Here is a 22,022-nt window from a genome sequence, read left to right on the forward strand (position 1 = left end):
CCATATAAAGGCAGAATTATTTCTACCATGTAGAATCCCAAAAGTAGTGCTCAGAGAACTAATTTCAATATTCAAAAAACTTTATGATATTACACATGTTCCTTCTATCTGAAAATGTCAGCCATTTTAAAGAATAAAGCTGAATATACCTTCAAAAATGCTCTTAATGTTCACTAGGAAAAAACCCCGAAATGTATACAAAATAATAGACAGCCATGTCCCTACATTCAGACTTATTAAATTTGATTTTTATTACCATCACTATTTTAGGTCAATAGCATTTAATATTCTCTTTAAAAATTGTATTTGTAGTTATTTGCACTAGATCAACATAAGCAATATAAATATGAAAATGACTTAGGAGTAAATGAGCTAGTTTCCTTGGTAGTTATGAGCTTTGAAAATTTAGTCAATGTGAGAGAAATAATAAAAAGAGAGTTCTCAGTGGTGAGACAATAGAAAGTCAACATCCTATACATCATCCCCAGCTATGCCTCTGCTACTGCACGATCTTTTTAGCCAGGGCTTTTTGCCACAGGTCTGCTAAAAGCAGAATAATAACGTTCTTATCTTCACTCTGACTCATTAGACTGGAACAACAAACCCAGATCAAAGTGAGTAGAGAGAGACTGGGGGCAGGAATTGAGAGGGTGGAGTGGCATTTTATAATCTATTAGTAACTGAGGAGTTCTAGCTAATTTACACCCAGTACCAGCAAGTGGGCAAAGGGGTTTGAAAGTCTCCAGCTGCAGTTTTCCAGGTCACCGCCACACACCTGCTGTTCCTTTGCCTTGGATCCCTGAGTCAGTCACCTCTTGACCCAGTTACCCAACTATCATGATGCACCTTTCTGTTTCTCGGCATCTTGAGGAGTCATGAGTGGATGCCTGGAAATGGCAGGTGAAAGCAATGACTAACGACGAAGCTTCTCCACAGTAGATGTTTAAATGAGGAAATGTTTAGGCTTCATTTGTCTTCACTAAAAATCTTTCTTCTTTGATAGACCTGCCTCTCCTTTTGTTTTGTGTTTTTTGTCCCTCATCTCTGTGGGTGTGTTTCTCTCTTGCTTTCTGCTCCCTCTCCCTGTTATTGTGTCTCTGAGCCTGTTTCCCCTTTGTCTATTCACTAGGAAATACTGCTCCAGGCACACGTGCACCTGCCTCAGCCACGGGGCTGCTTCTGGGCAGGGGAGGAGTAAGCGGGTGTTTAAAGTTCTGCTCTTTGACCTGTGATGGTGAAGAGGAAGGCAGCCAGGTGGCAGGACCTTTGCACCTCTGCACAGGGTCCAGGGCCTCCAGTTGGCCTCTGGATTGCCAGCAGCTTCTTGGCAGGTCCCTGATTTAGAGGGTGAAGGAAGAGATCGTGTCCATAGTACATTCTACTCCCTTGAAACACAACAGTTTCTTTCCAGAAGGAGCAGCTGCCGGCTGAATCCATGTTTACCTCATGGCACATACGTGCAGGCCTTCATACACGCAGTAGACTCTGGGAGCCAGATTCAAATTTGAGGACGTCTGTGTGACAGGAAAGAATATGACTGGAGGTACCTGCCCGGTGCCCCAACAGAGCAAGGATCCCAGGTTCCTTACTTGTGTTTCAATCTGCAGGGGTGACTCTTTCTCACGTGCAAATCAGTGGAGGGTCAGCCTGCAACAGGATGAGTGACGATGAGGTTGAGGGGCCTGTGTTCTCACTCGATAAGAGCAACCTATCTGGGACCTCTCACGGGTCAGCCAGGAAACTGACCTCCCAGGCACCCTTTGGGTTATGCAGCTGGAAGCTGTTGCTCTTAACTGTCATCTAGTGGCTAACCATGAATATTGCAACCACAAAAACCGCTATACCCTGCTGGAGAACGGCCTCTCACTCCCACTGGTGGTTAGGATTGGCTTTCCTTCCCCATTCTCCACCCCAGCCAGGCTGGGACTTGGTGTCCTAGCCTAGGTTGCCACAGTACAGAGACCCAGAACAAACCTGAGATGAGGAGGCGTTCAGCGGCACGTGAGACCTGTCTAAATAGGAAGCTCACAGCGACTTGATGACTGAAAGGCTTCTTGCTGGTTCTGCAGCAATTGCTAAGCCTGTCCTGCCTCCCTGCTCATCCCCCACCTCCACCCAGTGCATGTCATGGTGGTCATGTTACCTACTTGCCTGCCCAAGGTGTTAGGGGGACTAAGAGATGACTCTTAAGCAAAGCTTGGACCCTGACACTCCGGTGTTGAAAACCTTCAATGTATCCTCTCTGCTTTTGTCTGTTGGGTCCTGTATGCATTAGCTGGGCCCAGCTGTGTCCTTGTTTCCCTTTCATGTATGCTCATAATTCCTTGATATACTTCAGGCATTTCCTCCTGCACACTCAGTCTCCACCTCTTTGCTGATAATCTTCTCCTCTTTCCAGTTCTTCCTCCACCCCTGGCTCTTCCCTCCACTTGAAAACAGTATCTTCTAGATCCAATGCAGATGCCACTTCCTCTTGAATCATTCCCTCACTCCCACTCTACTTGCCCAGCCTGGGGGTAACCTTTGTTCCCACCTTCTCTCACAAGTGCTGTGCCCCATCTCTGAGATGCATTCTCAGTTGTGTCCCCGTCCTGTCTGCTCACTCATCTGCATAGCTGTGGCTGACTTACTCATCTCTGATGTATTAAAGCAAATACAAAGTCCTCTGTAAACATTTATTGACTGACACCAGGGCTCCTAATAATTGTGGCTCACATTCACTGAGCTCCTGCTCTGGGTGGGGCACCGTGTCAAGTGCCTTAGGACGCTGCTTCAGGCACTGCCTATGACAGCCCTGTGAGGAATGTGCAATTTTTCAGGTGAAAAAAACTGCTTATCTCACCATATGTTTTCTTTCTTTCTCCACCTCAGGAAGGTGCTGACTGCCCGAGCCCTGTAGCCTGTGTGCTTGCTCCACAGTGACACTGAGGGTCACTTGGCAGCCGGTCACGGTGGAGGGGAAATGAGGAGTTTTTAATGTAAAATTCCACAGGTGTCAGGAGTTGCAGGTGGGAGACATAAGCATTCCTTTGGGGGAGGCATTAGAGACTCCTGATTGGTTCCAGTCACAAGCTGATAGGCATTCCCTGGAAGTCTTGGGGCAGATTCCTCCATACTCATTTTAGTTTCCTGTTCTGTTGATTCTAACCTTATGCCTGTATTCTTAGTTCTAGTGAACTGGGGCCCTTAGGCACTTGAGACATAGTGAGGGGGGTGGGGCCATTCACTTCATTTAACAAATATTTATTGAACACTGATGGTGCACCAAGTGCAGGGCTGTGCTAAGGAGAGAGACATGTATTCATATTCTATGTCATTCTAGAACTGCTGTTGTTTTCAATAAAAATTTTTGAATACCTTAGATAAAACATCTGGAACTTGAAACAAAATTGGCAAATTCATATTCCTCTTGGACGAAGTCAGAAAAGTCGCAGAGGAAGGAGGATATCTAAGTAATTAAAACAAGAGAAAGTTAGAACCACAGTCCCCCATTTGAAGAGCCAGGCCCTCGGTTGTTTCTGAGAGAATACAAGGGACACCACAGGGAGCTGCCTTCCACTCCAGTTCTGGAGGACTCAGGCCATTGAGGAGCTCCCAAAAGATGGATTTGCCCTCCTATGTCACTTTGGCTTTTCTGTCCCTTTTGTTTTGCACTAACCAATTTTGGATTGTCAGTGTACAAACAAGGCAGGATAAAGATTGTTCACAACAGTAGATGTGTAATGAGCAAAATGAATCCCAGGTTTTCTCTTTGAAAGGGTCTGCACTCAAGTTTTCGATGTCTCACCTGTGCCTGTCCCCTTTCATACCTGGGCTGACTTCTTGGAGTTTGTGTCCTTGCACCCTGAAACAATCCACCTGTTTCCTCCCACAGAACGTCTTCTCCCTCCACCCATTCTTTTCCTTTGCAACATTTTTTCTTTCTAGTTATCAGTTGAAGCAGTGATGTTGCAAGAACACCAGTTCTTTTTACAGGGTGACCTGCCTGTGCTCTGTCTCACTTGGTACTGTGGTTCATTTCATTACAGTGTACGGGGCCAAGACCTGCAGGGGCCTGATAATCATAAACTGTTTGTGTGTGTGGCACCATTCATGCCCCTGGCATCCAAGAAGTAGAAACTCAGAATGCTGGCAGTTTTGCCGGGAACACATCTCCTCTTTAATGAGGAAAGATTTCATTGTCCATTGTTCATTTAAAACAAAGGCATGTGGAAGGGGTTTGATGTTCATGAGGCATTTCTTGTTTCATTTCTCCCCACACTTCCCTGGACCCTGTGAGACCAGAGACGGTGGGTCTGACATCAGTGCCCTCAGGGTCTTTGTCTTTGATATGGGAATAGACTGTCTTGGACTTGTCACCCAAATGCTGATGAGGAGAGACCAGGAGGCCAGCTTAGAACTCCTTCAGCACACTATAATCTTATACAAACAGGACCTTAGTGTGACTTGAAGGGCTTTGGAGACTGACGATGAGGGTGGCTTCGAAATTGTCAGGCCAACCTGAGAGAGTCCTTGAAGGAAGTGGGTCAGTACAGGCACTTCTTATTACAGCCCAGCCGCACCTCCTCCAACCGCGCAGGTGTGTTTCCATTGCGCACAGCTGGAATTACTCTGAGCATATTTGGCTAAATGTTCCATTATCTTTTTCAGACTGTTCTGCATTAGAACTCTTTGCTCAAGGGTATGTAACGCTTAAGGCACATTGAGAACTTTCTCCCAAAGTCTCAGTAAGGGGCTTTGCCAAAAATAAACAGCTTGGAACCCAGAGCTTTGTCCCACATGAGGAGCTTTTAATCCTTAAGATCTGTTGATACTTAAACCATCCTTTCAAAAGACTTTACATTCCTGTCTTGTCCTCCTGAGAGTTCAGGGCACCTCAGAGGTGCTGTTCGGTCACCTTTGTTGTAAGGTAGGTGTATTACATTTTTCTAAACAAGAATTGAGATTGCTACCCCAATCCTCCCAGAATAGCGATGAGTAGAGCTTCACTGCCTGCCTAAGGTCATTTCTTCTTGTGCCCAGCCTAGGTTTGGCTGGCTGGAGGAAAAACTACCCACTCCCTTTCCAGTTGGCTGTCAACAGACTGTCTGCTCTGACCCTCCAGGACCTGGCTGTGAAATTGAACAGGTGCTGCGGAAGGCCAGTTGTATTCTGGGCCTACCCTTCTCCCTGATCTTCACCCTCTGCCAAAGGCTTATATACTTAGAGACCAAGGGAGCTGGGGGCAAGAGAGCCATGCACAAGGATACTTTGCTCTTGGCTGCTGGGACAGGTCTAATGGACATGGGGGTAGTATGGGATGGTGGGATATTACCCTATTAGATCAAACACTAGCAATTTCACATAAAACATCCAGATTTCTAGTACTATTAGAAGACCCAGTGGATCTGGCCTCTGGACTCACATGCCTGCAGGTAACACTGCTGGGGTGCGGGTGGGCTGAAGTGGGGAGGTGATTTCCATTCACTGCAGTCCTGTTTGGCCAGCTGTACTCATTATGCCCCTCATCTCACTGTCATGGGCCTGTGAGTTTGTGTCCCACCCTCAATTAAAATATGCTAGACTATCCTTACTCATGCTGATCCATGTAGCATTAACAACTCTTAATAAGCCCTCTATCACTTAGTGCTTTTGTTTCTTAAATAGGCCTTTGAGTTTATTGAACCTCTGATAATCTGCTTTAGACATATTCAAAATTATGTAAAAGCAACACAACTGAATAATGAGCACTTGAAAGCACTTGTGAATTTTGTTCTGAAAATACATAAAACTGTACCTATTTACTGAGAATGTGATTTTTTTTTTTTAAAGTAGAGTAGACAAAGTAAGGGTATGTGTTACTAAAGTGGGGATGTGGAGATAGTGATGGGAATTCGCTCACGAAGTCATTTATCCATGGGCAGGAGGGTACATGGTAGTTATCAACAGGAGGAGAAACTCTTTTCGGGGAGTCTGGCTTTTCTAACAAGCTGTTTCACATGCCAAGGAGTGGATCCTTTTTTGTCTGTCATGTACCTTTGGAATGGCCTCTATGCCTGCCTTTTCTTTGCCCTCCTTCTGGTTTCTTTCATTCACCCCAACACTGCTTCACACCTACCCTTCTGTCCATGTCCCCTTTCCAGAGCGGGGTTTATCACTACACTTAGGAACCATTTCATCAAAAATGGAGAAGGAACATGGTAACCCAATAATTTCAAGAGACAGCTGAAATGCTCCCTAGACATGTAATTCCTGCAATTTTGAAAAATAGATGTATGTGTCACATAGTAGTCTGTCTGGAAGGAATAGGACTAACAAGATTGTAGGAGGGTACCTCAAAGTTACATACAGAGTTACTATTCTATAAAGATGGGAACTTACTGTTCTAGATTTTGATGGTAAAAATGTGAAAATTTCAGACTATAGCAGTGGAGAAAAGGTGGGGTGAGAAAGAGGATGGAAGTGTTTTGAGAGACAGTGTCTAGCGACAAAATTATCTTATACTGTTGAGTGGTAGAGGGAAATAATTTGAGATCTCATCTCCTCTAGCCAGGTCTATACTCAGTGATCATTTTTGTCTGAGAAACCCGGAATATTTCTATTTTTAAAGCACTTGACTTGAGTTTCTCAATGGATCAAATGCGCCCTCTGATAATTGTATAATTATCATCCCTTAAGAAGAAATCATCTTCTGTGAGATGTTTCGTAAATCTTTTGCCCTCAGTGGCTGAGAGGTTACCTTCTGGGGAGGCTGAGCACTAGTGGCTTGTTTACGAGGCTGGCCTCACTAAGCCAAGGAATCTTGTCAAATTTTGCAACAGAAGCCTAGAGGGAAATAGAGAACATTTTACAGAATGTATCACACTTAAACATTGCTATCATTACGATGGCCAAAGTCAGCTAATAGCAGCCATATAGTGAACACTTTACAAAACATTTTTATATTTTATATTTGACTCTTTGACCATCCTATACAGTAGCCAAGTGCAAATAATGTCATCTCCATTTTACTAATGAAGAAATCCAAGGTCAGGTAGTGTGATTTGCCTTGAGTCACTGAGCTAGTAAATGGGTCATGTTTTCTGACTTTTGTATCCACTGTATCCCGTGTTTTACTACATCCCTTTGTTTATTATTTCCTTCGTTTATACATCCTTTAATATTTCTATGAACTCAGTTTAATTAGCAATCTTCTCCTTTCCTCTTTTAGGAGTTAAAGAGGAAAGAACCAAGCTTTGAATCTATGGACAACTGGATATTGATCTCTGTTCATCTACTTCCCAGGTGCCTGTCCTTGGACAAATTCAACTTATCTGAGCCTTAGATTTGTCCTCTTTGAGGGGGAAGATGATATAATCAGTGTAAAGGTCAATGTACCAAAAAAGAGAGTTTCATGAGAGCAGCAATTTTTGTCTGTTTCATTCACGGCTGTATCATGAGCACCCCCAAGGAGGGCTTGTTACCTGCAGGCATTCAGTCAGTATCTGTGGAATGAACGCATGGATGCATGGGAAGTCCCAGCTGAGGGCCTGACTTAATAAAAGGAGCGCAACAAAAGCGGCCATTATCTCTCACCCACTGGCCCAGCCTCTTTCCTTGTCCTCTCCTGCCTTACCCAGCCCTTCAGATGGCACATCCCATCTTTCAATAGGGGATTGCTGGAGATTTGCCTTCCTAGGCTCAGGGCATTCGGGTTTGGGCCAGTCTCCAGGAGAGGAGCCCGGAGGTCCTCTGAGCAGCCAGGAGGGGGCAGCAGCCACGTCGCGATGGTTCCGGCTGGGGAAGGGTGCTCTCGCTGAGGAGATTGCGGCAGACCCGGAAGTGCTCCGCCACAGTCGCAACCCCTGCGCCCCGGAGCGGGAAAAAGGCTGGGTGCCGCCGTCCCCCAGCTGCGCATCCCTAGGAACTCTCGGGCAGGTGGGTTCCGTGTAACCGTCAGTGTTTCCGGGGCTCCTTCTCCTCTGCTGTCTCTCGCAGGCTCAAGGCTGAGTGAGGGGTGGCGACTGGAGTGGGAGGCCCGGAGAGTGAAGGCGCACCCCTGGGGTCACCCTACCCTACCCTACCCTGTCCCCTCCCAGCCCCACTCTGCGGGCGGGCGCTGCCCTTTTGGGCGTCGCGAACCCTCCAGCCTCGGCGGCGGCCTTAAGATTCCCGGGCTGGGATCCCTGCTGCAGAGAGCGGGGTAACGGTGTCCGGCCTGCCAAGCAACACTTGTCGTGGTCTTCATGGAAGAAATAAAGTCGGGCAATATGAAATTTTTTTTCCTCAAATTTGCCAGATGCCTGTGGTGTTTCTGACTCTTAGTTTTCTCATTGTGAAAAAGGGATGATTACCTTTCTCGATCCTCACAAGAGTTTCCTTGTTTTGAGTAGACTGATAGCTCTTTAAAGGATGCTAAGCTCAGCTAATGGAAGAAGAGTCTAGTTTCTTTGAGTCTTTGATTTTGGCTAAACAAACTGTAGAGCTCATACCTTTCTGTATGGTGCAGCTTACTATTGTCTTTGGATTGGTAATTTAAAAAATATAACATGCCTTTGAGAACCAATAAAAGCTATGGATATTATCCGTATAAATTCACACAAATCCGGATATAAGCATGCAATGTGATACACCGAAGGGGTATGTGAACCACTGAGTTAAGAACTGGTTTAGAGGGAGATACAATGTCAGACACAGGCTTTGGGATAAGACTTTGGTTTGAATCCTGGCTCTGCTCTGTTACCTTAGGGCAAAGTTACTTAAGCATCTTAAATCTCAGCTTTTTTACCAAAGCAGGACTAATACTAACTTGCAAGGTTGTGAGGATTAAGTGAAAGAAGATACATAAGGCATTTAGCACATAGTAGGCACTCAATAAATGATAGCTAACAGATGTCTATTATTATTCAAGGAATTATAATTTTCAAGTCTGGAATGCAGTTTTAATGTCCCAAATTAATAAGGTGACTACCACATACATTTTGCTCAGACTTTTAGTAAACTGAGTTGATTTGACTTTAACTCAGTACTACTCTTGACCTTTCACACCTTTCGTAGGTTCACAGTCTCTCTTTTTCTAGGAACTTGGCTGTGTTGTCCTGCCTCAGAGACAAATTCATCTGTTGTAGGCCTAGCCTGGGTTGCTGCCTTTGAAAACAAGGAAAGGTTGATAGAACATCAACCACAGCATGGAATTTCCAGGGAGGTCTCATTTCAAAACTTCATAAAGAACAAGAACCACCTGGACTTCTGTGAGGGCGATGATTAAACTGGCCTGAGTTTGAATGAAAGGATAATGTGTGCCCAACCTGTAACTAGCACCAAGGAGGTCAAGTGGCAGAAGGTCTTGTATGAGCGACAGCCCTTTCCTGATAACTATGTGGACCGGCGATTCCTGGAAGAGCTCCGGAAAAACATCCATGCTCGGAAATACCAATATTGGGCTGTGGTATTTGAGTCCAGTGTAGTGATCCAGCAGCTGTGCAGTGTTTGTGTTTTTGTGGTTATCTGGTGGTATATGGATGAGGGTCTTCTGGCCCCCCATTGGCTTTTTGGGACTGGCCTGGCTTCTTCACTGATTGGGTATGTTTTGTTTGATCTCATTGATGGAGGTGAAGGGCGGAAGAAGAGTGGGCAGACCCGATGGGCTGACCTGAAGAGTGCCCTAGTCTTCATTACTTTCACTTATGGGTTTTCACCAGTGCTGAAAACCCTTACAGAGTCTGTCAGCACTGACACCATCTATGCCATGTCAGTCTTCATGCTGTTAGGCCACCTCATCTTTTTTGACTATGGTGCCAATGCTGCCATTGTGTCCAGCACGCTATCCTTGAACATGGCCATCTTTGCTTCTGTATGCTTGGCTTCACGTCTTCCCCGGTCCCTGCATGCCTTCATCATGGTGACGTTTGCCATTCAGATTTTTGCCCTATGGCCCATGTTACAGAAGAAACTAAAGGCATGTACTCCCCGGAGCTATGTGGGGGTCACACTGCTCTTTGCATTTTCAGCCTTAGGAGGCCTACTGTCCATCAGTGCTGTGGGAGCCATACTCTTTGCCCTTCTGCTGATGTCTATCTCATGTCTCTGTCCATTCTACCTCATTCGCTTGCAGCTTTTTAAAGAAAACATTCATGGACCTTGGGATGAAGCTGAAATCAAGGAAGACTTGTCCAGGTTCCTCAGTTAAATTAGGACATCCATTACATTATTAAGGCAAGCTGATAGACTAGCCTCCTAACTAGTATAGAACTTAAAGACAGAGTTCCATTCTGGAAGCAGCATGTCATTGTGGTAAGAGAACAGAGATCAAAACAAAAAAGATGAACCAAAGGCTTGGGTGGTGCGGGTTCTTATCCTTTCCGTTATTTTGTGGATGAAAATACTTTCTGGGACCCTCTTGAATTACATGCTGTAACATATGAAGTGATGTGGTTTCTATTAAAAAAATAACACATTCATCAAGTTGTCTCATGATTTTTACATAAACAGTAGGCAGAGGGGCATGAAGAGTGAAGAGTGTGTGTGCGTGTGTGTATGTGTGTGTGTGTGTGTGTGTGTAAAGTCACTTCTCTCTACCCTTTTCAATGTGCTAATGCTGTTTTATTTATCTGGGGCTCAAATCCTAGAACACAAGGTGCTGTGTTCAGTTTTGTTGCCCAATATCACAGAATTGGTTACCTAACCTTGACTCAGTTTCTACCTTGTTGTTAGGGAAGCATATACAAAACTAATTACAAAGCAGAGTGTGATGTGCCATAATAAGCAGAATGCTAGGGGGAATTCAGAAGCTGGAGATAAATTTCAGCTGGAATAATTAGGAAATACTTATGAGAGGCAGTGACATTTGAGCTTAGTCTTGGAGGATAGGGAGACTTAAGTAGGCAAAAGATGGTTTTAGGGCAATGTGTTGAAGGCCTTTAGAGGCCAGGTCAGTAACGGAAGCAAGTGAAACTGGCATGCTTTGTGTGACTGATGGCAACTGTGAACAAATGGAGATGTCCAATGGAGACACCTGCTACAGTGCTCCAACTGATAGTTTCTATTCACAGTTTGTGCCTAGCTTCAGACCCTTAGAATTCCAGATAGGATTCTAAAAGAAGTCCCAGTAACTGTATATCTGATTTTTAATATGAAATCTGACTTGTAAATTCTGTCTCAAGTTTAAATTAATCAGGCTAAAAACACGTTTGCAGCAACATAAGATTACTACTGTACCACATCTGTCCTTAGCATGGGCACGATGATGGGACAATATTTGATGGCACTTCAGAGTTATGGGGAGTTTTGCGAGGGGATATTGGGAAAAAGTCAGAATGGGAGGTTGAGTAGCAATTCGAGGGCTGTGAATTTGGGCTCTATACTGTAGGTAATGGGGAGCAATCCATTTTGTCTAAAGAGGAAATAAATCATCACATCTTAGGCCACAACTGTTCTATGTCTCAGTTTTCATCTGTAAGGTGGGAATAAAAGTATCTACCTCTAGAGTTGTGGTAAATGGGATATATGCAAAGTGCTTTGAAGAATGCCTGACATGAAGCACTATGTATTAGCATCAGCACTATGTAATAGCTAGTACTAATGTATTAGGTGTTGTTTAAGTTGACATGTAAGAAAACCTAAAGAGAGCAGAGACAAGGTGCCAAATGCAGCAGGCACCTCCCAGGATAGCTGGTTATTCCTGTGGTAATTCATTTGCGGCAAGTTTCTGTACTGTCCTTTTATCACTAGGAATTAACTTCAAATCAGAAATTTTGTCAAGGGAGTGGTATTACTAAAAAATAATATTTTTATTTATTTGAACATAAATTTCTCAAGAATGTCTGGGACATGACTTTGAACTAGTGTCTTCAGCGCTTCTCATGTCACATTCTTTTTCAGAGTTTTATTTGGGCAGATGAATATTGTGTTTTGTGATAAAAATTGGTGGTTTTCCGCAAGGTCAATTGGACTGCTTTCTATATTCAAGGACACTAGCCAGTGAGGAGAAAAGGGTTTCAGGGACTAACCTCTGGAGCCCAAAGCATCTGTCCACTGCCTGCTCCTGGTTTGGCCTCATGTCTCAATAGAGGCATGCCTCATAATTATTCTATAGTCCACATCAGGAACAGGGCTAGGTGTTGGTGGTTGAAGATAGTAAAGAGTTCTATGAAATTGTAGTTTTTGTTTATATGTATTAATACATGTGTATTATTTGAGTGCATTTGTGATTGTTAACTTTAGAGAACTCAAGTAGCAACCGTGCATATTGGTGACCAGAAAGTTTCTCAAACTTTCAAGCATAGTTCCTTAGTGGGATGACAATATGGCTGCACTAACATTTTCAGCTTTTCCCTGTCACACTGTATAGTATTTGGAGACACTGAGTCCCTTACCTTACACAATGTGGTGGTTGTAGAAATTCATTGTGAAGGTGGTGGGAGATGGAGAGTTGTGGGATAGATGCAAGGATGAAGGGTGAGGCAGTAGACTTAATTTGGACAGAAAAGTGGTGGCTGTGGGGAGAAGGTTCTTACACCTAGAATGAACAGTATGTGCCAGAGTGCACAGGACCTGATGCATCCTGGCAGTGGATAATAGCACAGGACAAGTGGGCTGTAGTGAGGGACTGAAATCTGAGAGTGCTGAATACTTTGCATTATTGTAGCCTGTAGTCGGTGGCAAGTTAAGGGGATTTTGAAAAGAGATGTTATAAAACTAGATAGATAAATCATATATAAGTGTGTATATACAGACATGTACACACACAAAGTGTGTATATACAGACATGCACACACACACAAAGTGTGTATATACAGACATGTACACACACACACAGTGTGTATACACAGACGTACATACACACAAAGTGTGTATACCATTCACATACATGTATACCAATATCTATCTATATACAGGCATACCTTGGAGATACTGAAGTTTGGTTCCAGACCACTACAATAAAGCTAATATTACAATAAAACAAGTCACATGAATTTTTTGGTTTTCCAGTATGTATAAAATTTATGCTTACATTGTATTAAAGTCTATAAAATGTGCAATCTCCTTATGTCTAAAAAATATGCATACCCTAATTTAAAAATGCTTTTTTGCTAAAAATGCTAACAATCATCTGAGCCTTCTGTGAATCAGAATCTTTTTGCTGGTGAGGGTCTTGCCTTGATATTGGTGACTGCTGCCATAAGGATGCTAGGTGCTGAAGGCTGGGGTGGCTGTGGCAATTTCTTAAGACAATAATGAAGTTTGCTGCTTCTTTCGACTCTTCCTTTCAAGAAAGATTTCTCTGTAGCACATGATGCTGTTTGATAGCATTTTATTCACAGTAGAACATTTTTTAAAATTGGGTCAACCCTCTCACACCCTGCCACTGCTATATAACAATTTCCTGTAATATTCTAAAAACATTGTTATTTCTACAAAAACAATGTTCACAGCATCTTCATCAGAAGTAGATTTCATTTTGGGAAACAGTTTTCTTGCTACTTGTAGTAATCAGATTCTCATCTCTTCAGTTCTATCATACGATTACAGCAATTCAGTCACATCTTTACATATCACTTCTAGTTCTCTTGCTATTTCCACCACATCTGCAGTTACTTGCTCCGCTGAAGTCTTGAGCCTCTCAAAGTAATTCATGAGGGTTGGAATCAACATCTTCCAAACTCCTGTTAATGTTGATATTTTGACTTCCTCTCACAAGTTACAAATGTTCTTAATGGCAATGCCTAGATCCATCAGAGGAATCACTATGGCAGCTATAGCCTTACAAAATGTATTTCTTAAATAATAAGACTTGAAAGTCAGAATTACTCTTTGATCCTTGGGCTTCAGAATGTATGTTGTGTTAGCAGGCATGGAAACAAATTTTAAATGAACAGTAATATTTTGAAAGGAATCTTTTTTTCTGAGCAGTAGGCTCGACACTGGGCTTAAAATACTCAGTATACCATGCTGTAAACAGACGTGCTGCTATCCATGTTTTGTTGTTTTACTTATAGAGCACGAGCAGAGTAGATTTAACATAATTTTCACCGTCCCTGGGATTTTCAGAATGGTAAACGAGCATTGATATCAAGTCACCAACTGCATTAGCCCCTAACAGCAGAGTCAACCTGTCCTTTGAAGCCAGATATTGACTTCTCTTTATCTATGAAAGTCCTAGACGACACCTTCTAATAGAAGGCTCTTTTATCTACATTGAATATCTGTTGTTGAGTGTAGCTACCTTTGTCAATTTTTTTTTTTTAGTAGAAATAAATTGTTTTTGTTTCATTTTATTATATTATTATACTTTAAGTTCTAGGGTACATGTGCAGAATGCGCAGGTTTGTTGCACAGGTATACATGTGCCATGTTGGTTTGCTGCAACCATCAACTCGTCATTTGCATTAAGTATTTATCCTAATGCTATCTCTCCCCCAGCCCCCACCCCCCGACAGGTCCCAGTGTGTGATGTTCCCTGCCCTGTGTCCAAGTGTTCTCATTGTTCAGTTCCCACCTATGAGTGAGAACATGCGGTGTTTGGTTTTCTGTCTTTGTGATAACTTCCTGAGAATGATAGTTTCCAACTTCATCCACGTCCCTGCAAAGGACATGAACTCATCCTTTTTTATGGCTGCATGGTATTCTGTGGTGTATATGTACCACATTTTCTTAATCCAGTCTATCATTGATGGTCATTCGGATTGGTTCCAAGTCTTTGCTATTGTGAATGGTGCTGCAATAAACATACGTGTGCATGTGTCTTTATAGTAGCATGATTTATAATCCTTTGGGTATATACCCAGTAATGGGATCGCTGGGTCAAGTGATATTTCTAGCTCTAAATCCTTGAGGAATTGCCACACCGTCTTCCACAATGGTTGAACTAATTTACACTCCCACCAACAGTGTAAAAGCGTTCTTATTTCTCCACATCCTCTCCAGCATGTTGTTTCCTGACTTTTTAATGATTGCCATTCTAACTGGTGTGAGATGGTATCTCATTGTGGTTTTGATTTGCACTTCTCTGATGATCAGTGATGATGAGCATTTTTTCATGTGCCTGTTGGCTGCACAGATGTCATCTTCTGAGAAGTGTCTGTTCGTATCCTTTGCCCACTTTTTGATGGGGTTGTTTGTTTTTTTTCTTGTAAATTTGTTTACGTTCTTTGTAGATTCTAGATATTAGCCCTCTGTCAGATGGGTAGATTGCAAAAATGTTCTCCCATTCTGTAGGTTGCCTGTTCACTATGATGGTAGTTTCTTTTGCCATGCAGAAGCGCTTAAGTTTAATTAGATCCCATTTGTCTATTTTGGCTTTTGTTGCCCAAATTCCTTTTGGTGTTTTAGTCATGAAGTCCTTGCCCATGCCTGTGTCCTGAATGGTATTGCCTAGGTTTTCTTCTAGGGTTCTTATGGTTTTAGGTTTAATGTTTACGTTTTTAATCCATCTTGAATTAATTTTTGTATAAAGCGTAAGGAAGGGATCCAGTTTCAGCTTTCTACATATGGCTAGCCAGTTTTCCCAGCACCATTTATTAAATAGGGAATCCTTTCCCCATTTCTTGTTTTGGTCTGGTTTGTCAAAGATCATATGGTTGTAGATGTGTGGTGTTATTTCTGAGGCCTCTGTTCTATTCCATTGGTCTATATCTCTGTTTTGGTACCAGTACCATGCTGTTTTGGTTACTGTAGCCTTGTAGTATAGTTTGAAGTCAGGTAACGTGATGCCTCCAGCTTTGTTCTTTTGGCTTAGGATTGTCTTGGCAATGCGGGCTCTTTATTGGTTCCATATGAACTTTAAAGTGTTTTTTTCCAATTCTGTGAAGAAAGTCATTGGTAGCTTGATGGGGATAGCATTGAATCTATAAATTACCTTGGGCAGTATGGCCATTTTCATGATACTGATTCTTCCTATCCATGAACATGGAATGTTCTTCCATTTGTTTGTGTCCTATTTTGTTGAGCAGTGGTTTGTAGTTCTCCTTGAAGAGGTCTTTCACATCCCTTGTAAGTTGGATTCCTATGTGTTTTATTCTCTCTGTAGCAATTGTGAATGGGAGTTCACTCATGATTTGGCTCTCTGTTTGTCTGTTATTGGTGTATAGGAAGGCTTGTGATTTTTGCACACTGATTTTGTATCCTGAGACTTTGCTGAAGTTGCTTATCAGCTTAAGGAGATTTTGGGCTGAGACAATGGGGTTTTCTAAATATACAATCATGCCATCTGCAAACAGGGACAATTTTACTTCCCCTTTTCCTTTTCCCAATTGAATACCCTTTATTTTTTTGTCCTGTCTGATTGCCCTGGCCAGAACTTCCAACACTATGTTGAATAGGAGTGGTGAGAGAGGGCATCCTTGTCTTGTGCCAGTTTTCAATGGGAATGCTTCCGGTTTCTTCCCATTCAGTATGATATTGGTTGTGGGTTTATCATAATTAGCTCTTATTATTTTGAGATACGTTCCATCAACACTTAGTTAATTGAGAGGTTTTAGCATGAAGGGGTGTTGAATTTTGTCAAAGACGTTTTCTGCATTTATGGAGCTAACGATGTGGTTTTTGTCATTGGTTCTGTTTATGTGATGGATTACGTTTATTGATTTGTGTATGTTGAACCAGCCTTGCATCTGGGGAATGAAGCCGACTTGATCATGGTGGATAAGCTTTTTTATATGCAGCTGGATTTGGTTTGCCAGTATTTTATTGAGGATTTTTGCATCGATGTTCATCAGGGATATTGGCCTAAAATTCTCTTTTTTGTGTGTATCTCTGCCAGGCTTTGGTATCAGGATGATGCTGGCCTCATAAAATGAGTTAGGGAGGATTCCCTCTGTTTTTATTGATTGGAATACTTTCAGAAGCAATGGAACCAGCTCCTCTTTGTACCTCTGTAGAATTCGGCTATGAATCTGTCTGGTCCTGGACTTTTTTTGGTTGGTAAGCTATTAATTATTGCCTCAATTTCAGAGCCTGTTATTGGTCTATTCAGAGATTCAGCTTCTTCCTGGTTTAGTCTTGGGATGGTGTATGTGTCCAGGAATTTATCCATTTCTTCTGGATTTTCTAGTTTATTTGCATAGAGGTATAGAGGTGTTTAGTATTCTCTGATGGTAGTTTCTATTTCTGTGGGATTGATGGTGATATCCCCTGTATTATTTTTTATTGTGTCTATTTGATTCTTCTCGCTTTTCTTCTTTATTAGTCTTGCTAGTGGTCTATCAATTTTGTTGATCTTTTCAAAAAACTAGCTCCTGGATTCATTGATTTTTTGAAGGGGTTTTTCTGTGTCTCTATCTCCTTCAATTCTGCTCTGATCTTAGTTATTTCCTGCCTTCTGCTAGCTTTTGAATTTGTTTGCTCTTGCTTCTCTAGTTCTTTTAATTGTGATGTTAGGGTGTTGATTTTAGATCTTTCCTGCTTTACTTGTGGGCATTTAGTGCTATAAATTTCTCTCCACACACTGCTTTAAATGTGTCCCAGAGATTCTAGTACGTTGTGTCTTTGTTCTCACTGGTTTCAAAGAACATCTTTACGTCTGCCTTCATTTTGTTATTTACCCAGTAGTCATTCAGGAGCAGGTTGTTCAGTTTCCATGTAGTTGTGTGGCTTTAAGTGAGTTTCTTAATCCTGAGTTCTAATTTGATTGCACTGTGGTCTAAGAGACAGTTTGTTGTGATTTCTGTTTTTTACATTTGCTGAGGAGTGCTTTATTTCCAACTATGTGGTCAATTTTAGAATAAGTGCGATGTGGTGCTGAGAAGAATGTATATTCTGTTGATTTGAGGTGGAGAGTTCTGTAGATGTCTATTAGGTCTGCTTGGTGCAGAGCTGAGTTCAATCCTGGATATCCTTGTTAATTTTTTGTCTCATTGATCTGTCCATTATTGACAGTGGGTTGTTAAAGTCTCCCATTATTACTGTGTGGGAGTCTAAGTCTCTTTGTAGGTCTGTAGGGACTTGCTTTATGAATTTGGGTGCTCCTGTATAGAGTGCATATATATTTAGGATAGTTAGCTCTTCTTGTTGAATTGATCCCTTTACCATTATGTAATGGCCTTCTTTGTCTCTTTTGATCTTTGTTGATTTAAAGTCTGTTTTATCAGAGACTAGGATTGCAACTCCAGCTTTTTTTTTTTCTTTCCATTTGCTTGGTAGATCTTCCTCCATTGTTTTCTTCTGAGCCTATGTGTGTCTCTGCACATGAGATGGGTCTCCTGAATACAGCACATTGATGAGTTTTGACTCTTTATCCAATTTGCCAGCCTGTGTCTTTTAGTTGCAGCATTTAGACCATTTACGTTTAAGGTTAATATTGTTATGTGTGAATTTGATGCTGTCATTGTGATGTTAGCTGGATATTTTGCCCATTAGTTGATGCAGTTTCTTCCTAGCATCGATGGTCTTTACAATTTGGCATGTTTTTGCAGTGACTGGTACCAGTTGTTCCTTTCCATGTTTAGTGCATCCTTCAGCAGCTCTTGTAACACTGGTGGTGATTAAATCTGTCAGCATTTGCTTGTCTGTAAAGGATTTTATTTCTCCTTCACTTATGAATCTTAGTTTGGCTGGATATGAAATTCTGAGTTGAAAATTCTTTTCTTTAAGAATGTTGAATATTGACCCCCACTCTCTTCTGGCTTGTAGGGTTTCTACTGAGAGATCTGCTGTTAGTCTGATACACTTCCCTTTGTGGGTAACCCAACCTTTCTGTCTGGCTGCCCTTAACATTTTTTCCTTCATTTCAACATTGGTGAATCTGACAATTATGTGTCTTGGGGTTGCTCTTCTCAAAGAGTATCTTTGTGGTGTTCTTTGTATTTCCTGAATTTGAATGTTGGCCTGCCTTGCTAGGTTGGGGAAGTTCTCCTGGATAATATCCTGAAGAGTGTTTTCCAACTTGGTTCCATTCTCCCCATCACTTTCAGTTATACCAGTCAAACACAGATTTGGTCTTTTCACATAGCCCCATATTTCTTGGAGGCTTTGTTCATTTCTTTTTACTCTTTTTTTCTAAACTTGTCTTCTTGCTTTATTTCATTAATTTGATGTTCAGTCACTGATACCCTTTCTTCCACTTGATCGAATTGGCTATTGAAGCTTGTGCATGCACCACGTAGTTCTCGTGCCATGGTTTTCAGCTCCAGCAGGTCATTTAAGGTCGTCTCTACACTGTTTATTCTAGTTAGCCACTCCTGTAACCTCTTTTCAAGGTTTTTAGCTTCCTTGCGATTGGTTAGAACATGCTTCTTTAGCTTGGAGAAGTTTGTTATTACTGACCTTCTGAAGCCTACTTCTGTCAACTCATCAAAGTCATTCTCTTCATCTTTGTTCCATTGCTGGCAAGGAGCTGCAATCCTTTGGAGGAGTAGAGGTGCTCTGGTTTTTAGAATTTTCAGCTTATCTGCTCTGGTTCCTCCCCATCTTTGTGGTTTTATTTACCTTTGGTGTTTGATGTTGGTGAACTACAGATGGGGTTTTGGTGTAGATGTCCTTTAGTTGATGTTGATGCTATTCCTTTTTGTTTGTTAGTTTTCCTTCTAACAGTTAGGTCCCTCAGCTGCAGGTCTATTAGAGTTTGCTGGAGGTCCACTCCAGACCCTGTTTGCTTGGGTATCACCAGTGGAGGCTGCAGAACAGCAAATACTGAAGAACAGTAAATATTGCTGCCTGATCCTTCCTCTGAAATCTTTGTCCCAGAGATGCACCCACCTGTATGAGGTGTCTCCCAGTTAGGCTACACAGGGGTCAGGGACCCACTTGAGGAGGCAGTCTGTCCATTCTCAGAGCTCAAATGCTGTGCTGGAAGAACCACTACTCTCTTCAGAGCTGTCAGACAGGAACGATTAAGCTTGCAGAAGTTGTCTGCTGGCTTTTGTTCAGCTATGTCCTGCCCACAGAGGTGGAGTCTACAGAGGCAGTAGGCCTTGCTGCACTGCAGTGTCCTCCACCCTGTTTGAGCTTTCCGGTCGCTTTGTTTACCTACTCAAGCCTCAGCAATGGCGGACGCCCCTCCCCGAGCCAGGCTGCTGCCTCACAGTTCAATCTCAGACTGCTGCGCTAGCAGTGAGCAAGGCTCCTTGGGTGTGGGACCCGCCAAGCCAGGCACGGGAAAGAATCTCCTTGTCTGCCAGTTACTAAGACCTTGGGAAAAGCACAGTACTTGGGGCAGGAGTGTCCTGTTTTTCCAGGTATAGTCTGTCATGATTTCCCTTGGCTAGGAAAGGGAAATTCCCAAACTTCTTGTGCTTCCCGGGTGAGGCGATGCCCTGCCCTGCTTCGACTCGCCCTGCATGGGCTGTACCCACTGTACAACCAGGCCCAGTGAGATGAACCAGATACCTCAGTTGGAAATGCAGAAATCACCTGTCTTCTGCATCGATCACTCTGGGAGCTGCAGACTGGAGCTATTCCTATTTGGCCATCTTGGAATGGAAGCTTGCATCAATGTTCTTAGCTAGATCTTCTGGATAATTTGCAGCTTCTATATCAGTACCTGCTGCTTCAGTTTGCACTTTTATGTTACAGAGATGGCTGCTTTCCTTAAACCTCATGAATCAACCTCTCTTAGTTTCAAACTTTTCTTCTGCAACTTCCTCTCCTCCCTCAGCCTTTGTTAAATTGAGGAGAGTTAGGGCCTTGTTGTGGATTATGTGTTGGCCTAAGGGAATGTTGTGACTCCTTTAGTCTTTTACACAGACCACTAGTACTTTATCTGTATTAACAATAAGGCTGTTTTAGTTTTGTATCATGAGAGTACCACTTTTAATTTCCTTCAATAACTTTTTATTTGCATTCACATCTTGGCTAACTGTTTGTGACAAGCGGCCTGGCTTTCAACCTGTCTCGGCTTTTGACATGCCTTCTTCACTAAGCTTAATCATTTCTACTTTTGATGTAAAACGAGAGATGTGCGACTATTCCTTTTGCTTGAACAGTTACAAGCCATTTCAGGGTAATTAATTGGCTTAATTTTGATACTGTTGTGTCTCAGGAAATAGGGAGGCCCAAGAAGAGGAAGAAAGACAGGGAACAGCTGGTCAGTGGGGCTGTCAGAACACACACATTTATCCACTAAGTTTGCCCTCTTATATGGGTATAATTTGTGGTACCCCAAAACAATTACAATGGTAACATCAAAGATCACTGATCACTGATCAGCATAACAGATGTGATAATAAAGTTTGAAATATTATCAGAATTATCAGAATGACACAGGAACACGAAGTGAGCACATGCCAATTGGAACAATGGCACTGACAGACTTGGTTAACACAAGGTTGCCACAAACCTTCAGTTTGTAAAAAATGCGGTGCCTGGCTGGGTGCAATGGCTCACACCTGCAATCTCAGCACTTTGGGAGGCTGAGGTGGGAAAATTGCTTGAGCCCAGCAGTTTGAGACCAGCCTGGGCAACAAAATGAGACCCACTTCTCTATAAAAATTTTAAAAAATTAACTGGAGGTGGTGGTGAGTGCCTGTGGTCCCGGCTGCATGAGAAGCTAAGGCAGGCGGATCTTGAGCCCAGGAGGTCGAGACTGCAGTGAGCTATATTCACATCACTGCACTCCAGCATAGGCAACAGAGCAAGACCCTGTCTCAAAAATAAATAAATAAATAAAGGTTTAAGAAAAATTGCAAATAAAAAAATTCATTAAATGTTCTGTTGAGAAAATGTCAAGCAATCCAGAGCCCTTAACTGCTGCCATCAGAAGGATGATAAGGCTCAAATGTGGCATGCCTCTTTGGTGGCTGCTGGCACAGGGATTCAGGCCTAGAAAACAATTGGTATAAAGTAGTATGATGGTTGTCTGGGAAGTTACTCATCACTCAAATTCAGTGACCTAGTCACTGTCTTATATTTGAATCACACTGAAAGAGTGCAAGTAGAATATGAATGATTTAGAGTTTTAGAGAATACTGTGGTGTGTGTGGGAAAGGGGGAAGGTGAGGAGGAAAAGTTTACAGTAGCATTGGAATTAAATCCCAACCTGCCAAATACTTGCCAGCATAAGACACTGTCTGCCCTTCTCCCTCTGCACCCCTTTCTCCCAGCTTTGTTTCTTATCACTCCAAGTTACAGGT

The 22,022-nt window shown here is 42.5% G+C and overlaps 2 protein-coding genes across 6 annotated transcripts in view; one reads left to right on the top strand and one right to left on the bottom strand.

The window, feature by feature from the left end:
* Positions 1–22,022, bottom strand: part of C1H1orf105 (chromosome 1 C1orf105 homolog) — a 48,571-nt gene that overhangs the window by 17,266 nt on the left and 9,283 nt on the right. The window contains exons 1-3 of one of the 2 annotated variants that reach the window (XM_025363932.1): positions 7,595–8,424; positions 6,719–6,804; positions 3,358–3,448 (exon numbers count right to left, since the gene is read on the bottom strand). In XM_025363932.1, coding sequence (XP_025219717.1) covers positions 3,358–3,448; positions 6,719–6,804; positions 7,595–7,876 — 459 coding nt within the window. In that variant the 5' untranslated portion in view covers positions 7,877–8,424. Of the gene's footprint in view, positions 1–3,357; positions 3,449–6,718; positions 6,805–7,594; positions 8,425–22,022 lie in introns of those variants that run through there. The other variant, XM_025363936.1, reaches the window with a different exon arrangement.
* Positions 7,792–10,415, top strand: PIGC (phosphatidylinositol glycan anchor biosynthesis class C). Of its 4 annotated transcripts, none has more exons than XM_025363929.1 (2): positions 7,792–7,892; positions 9,016–10,415. In XM_025363929.1, the coding sequence occupies exon 2, from the start codon at positions 9,254–9,256 to the stop codon at positions 10,145–10,147; it is 894 nt and encodes a 297-aa protein (XP_025219714.1). In that variant the 5' UTR covers positions 7,792–7,892; positions 9,016–9,253; the 3' UTR covers positions 10,148–10,415. The 4 variants fall into 4 exon arrangements, with proteins under 4 accessions (XP_025219714.1, XP_025219713.1, XP_025219712.1 ...); XM_025363928.1 differs by having other exon boundaries at positions 9,039–10,415; XM_025363927.1 differs by having other exon boundaries at positions 7,826–7,896; positions 9,039–10,415.

Source organism: Theropithecus gelada, chromosome 1 (genome assembly GCF_003255815.1).
Source record: "Theropithecus gelada isolate Dixy chromosome 1, Tgel_1.0, whole genome shotgun sequence".
NCBI classification, from domain to species: Eukaryota; Metazoa; Chordata; class Mammalia; order Primates; family Cercopithecidae; genus Theropithecus; species Theropithecus gelada.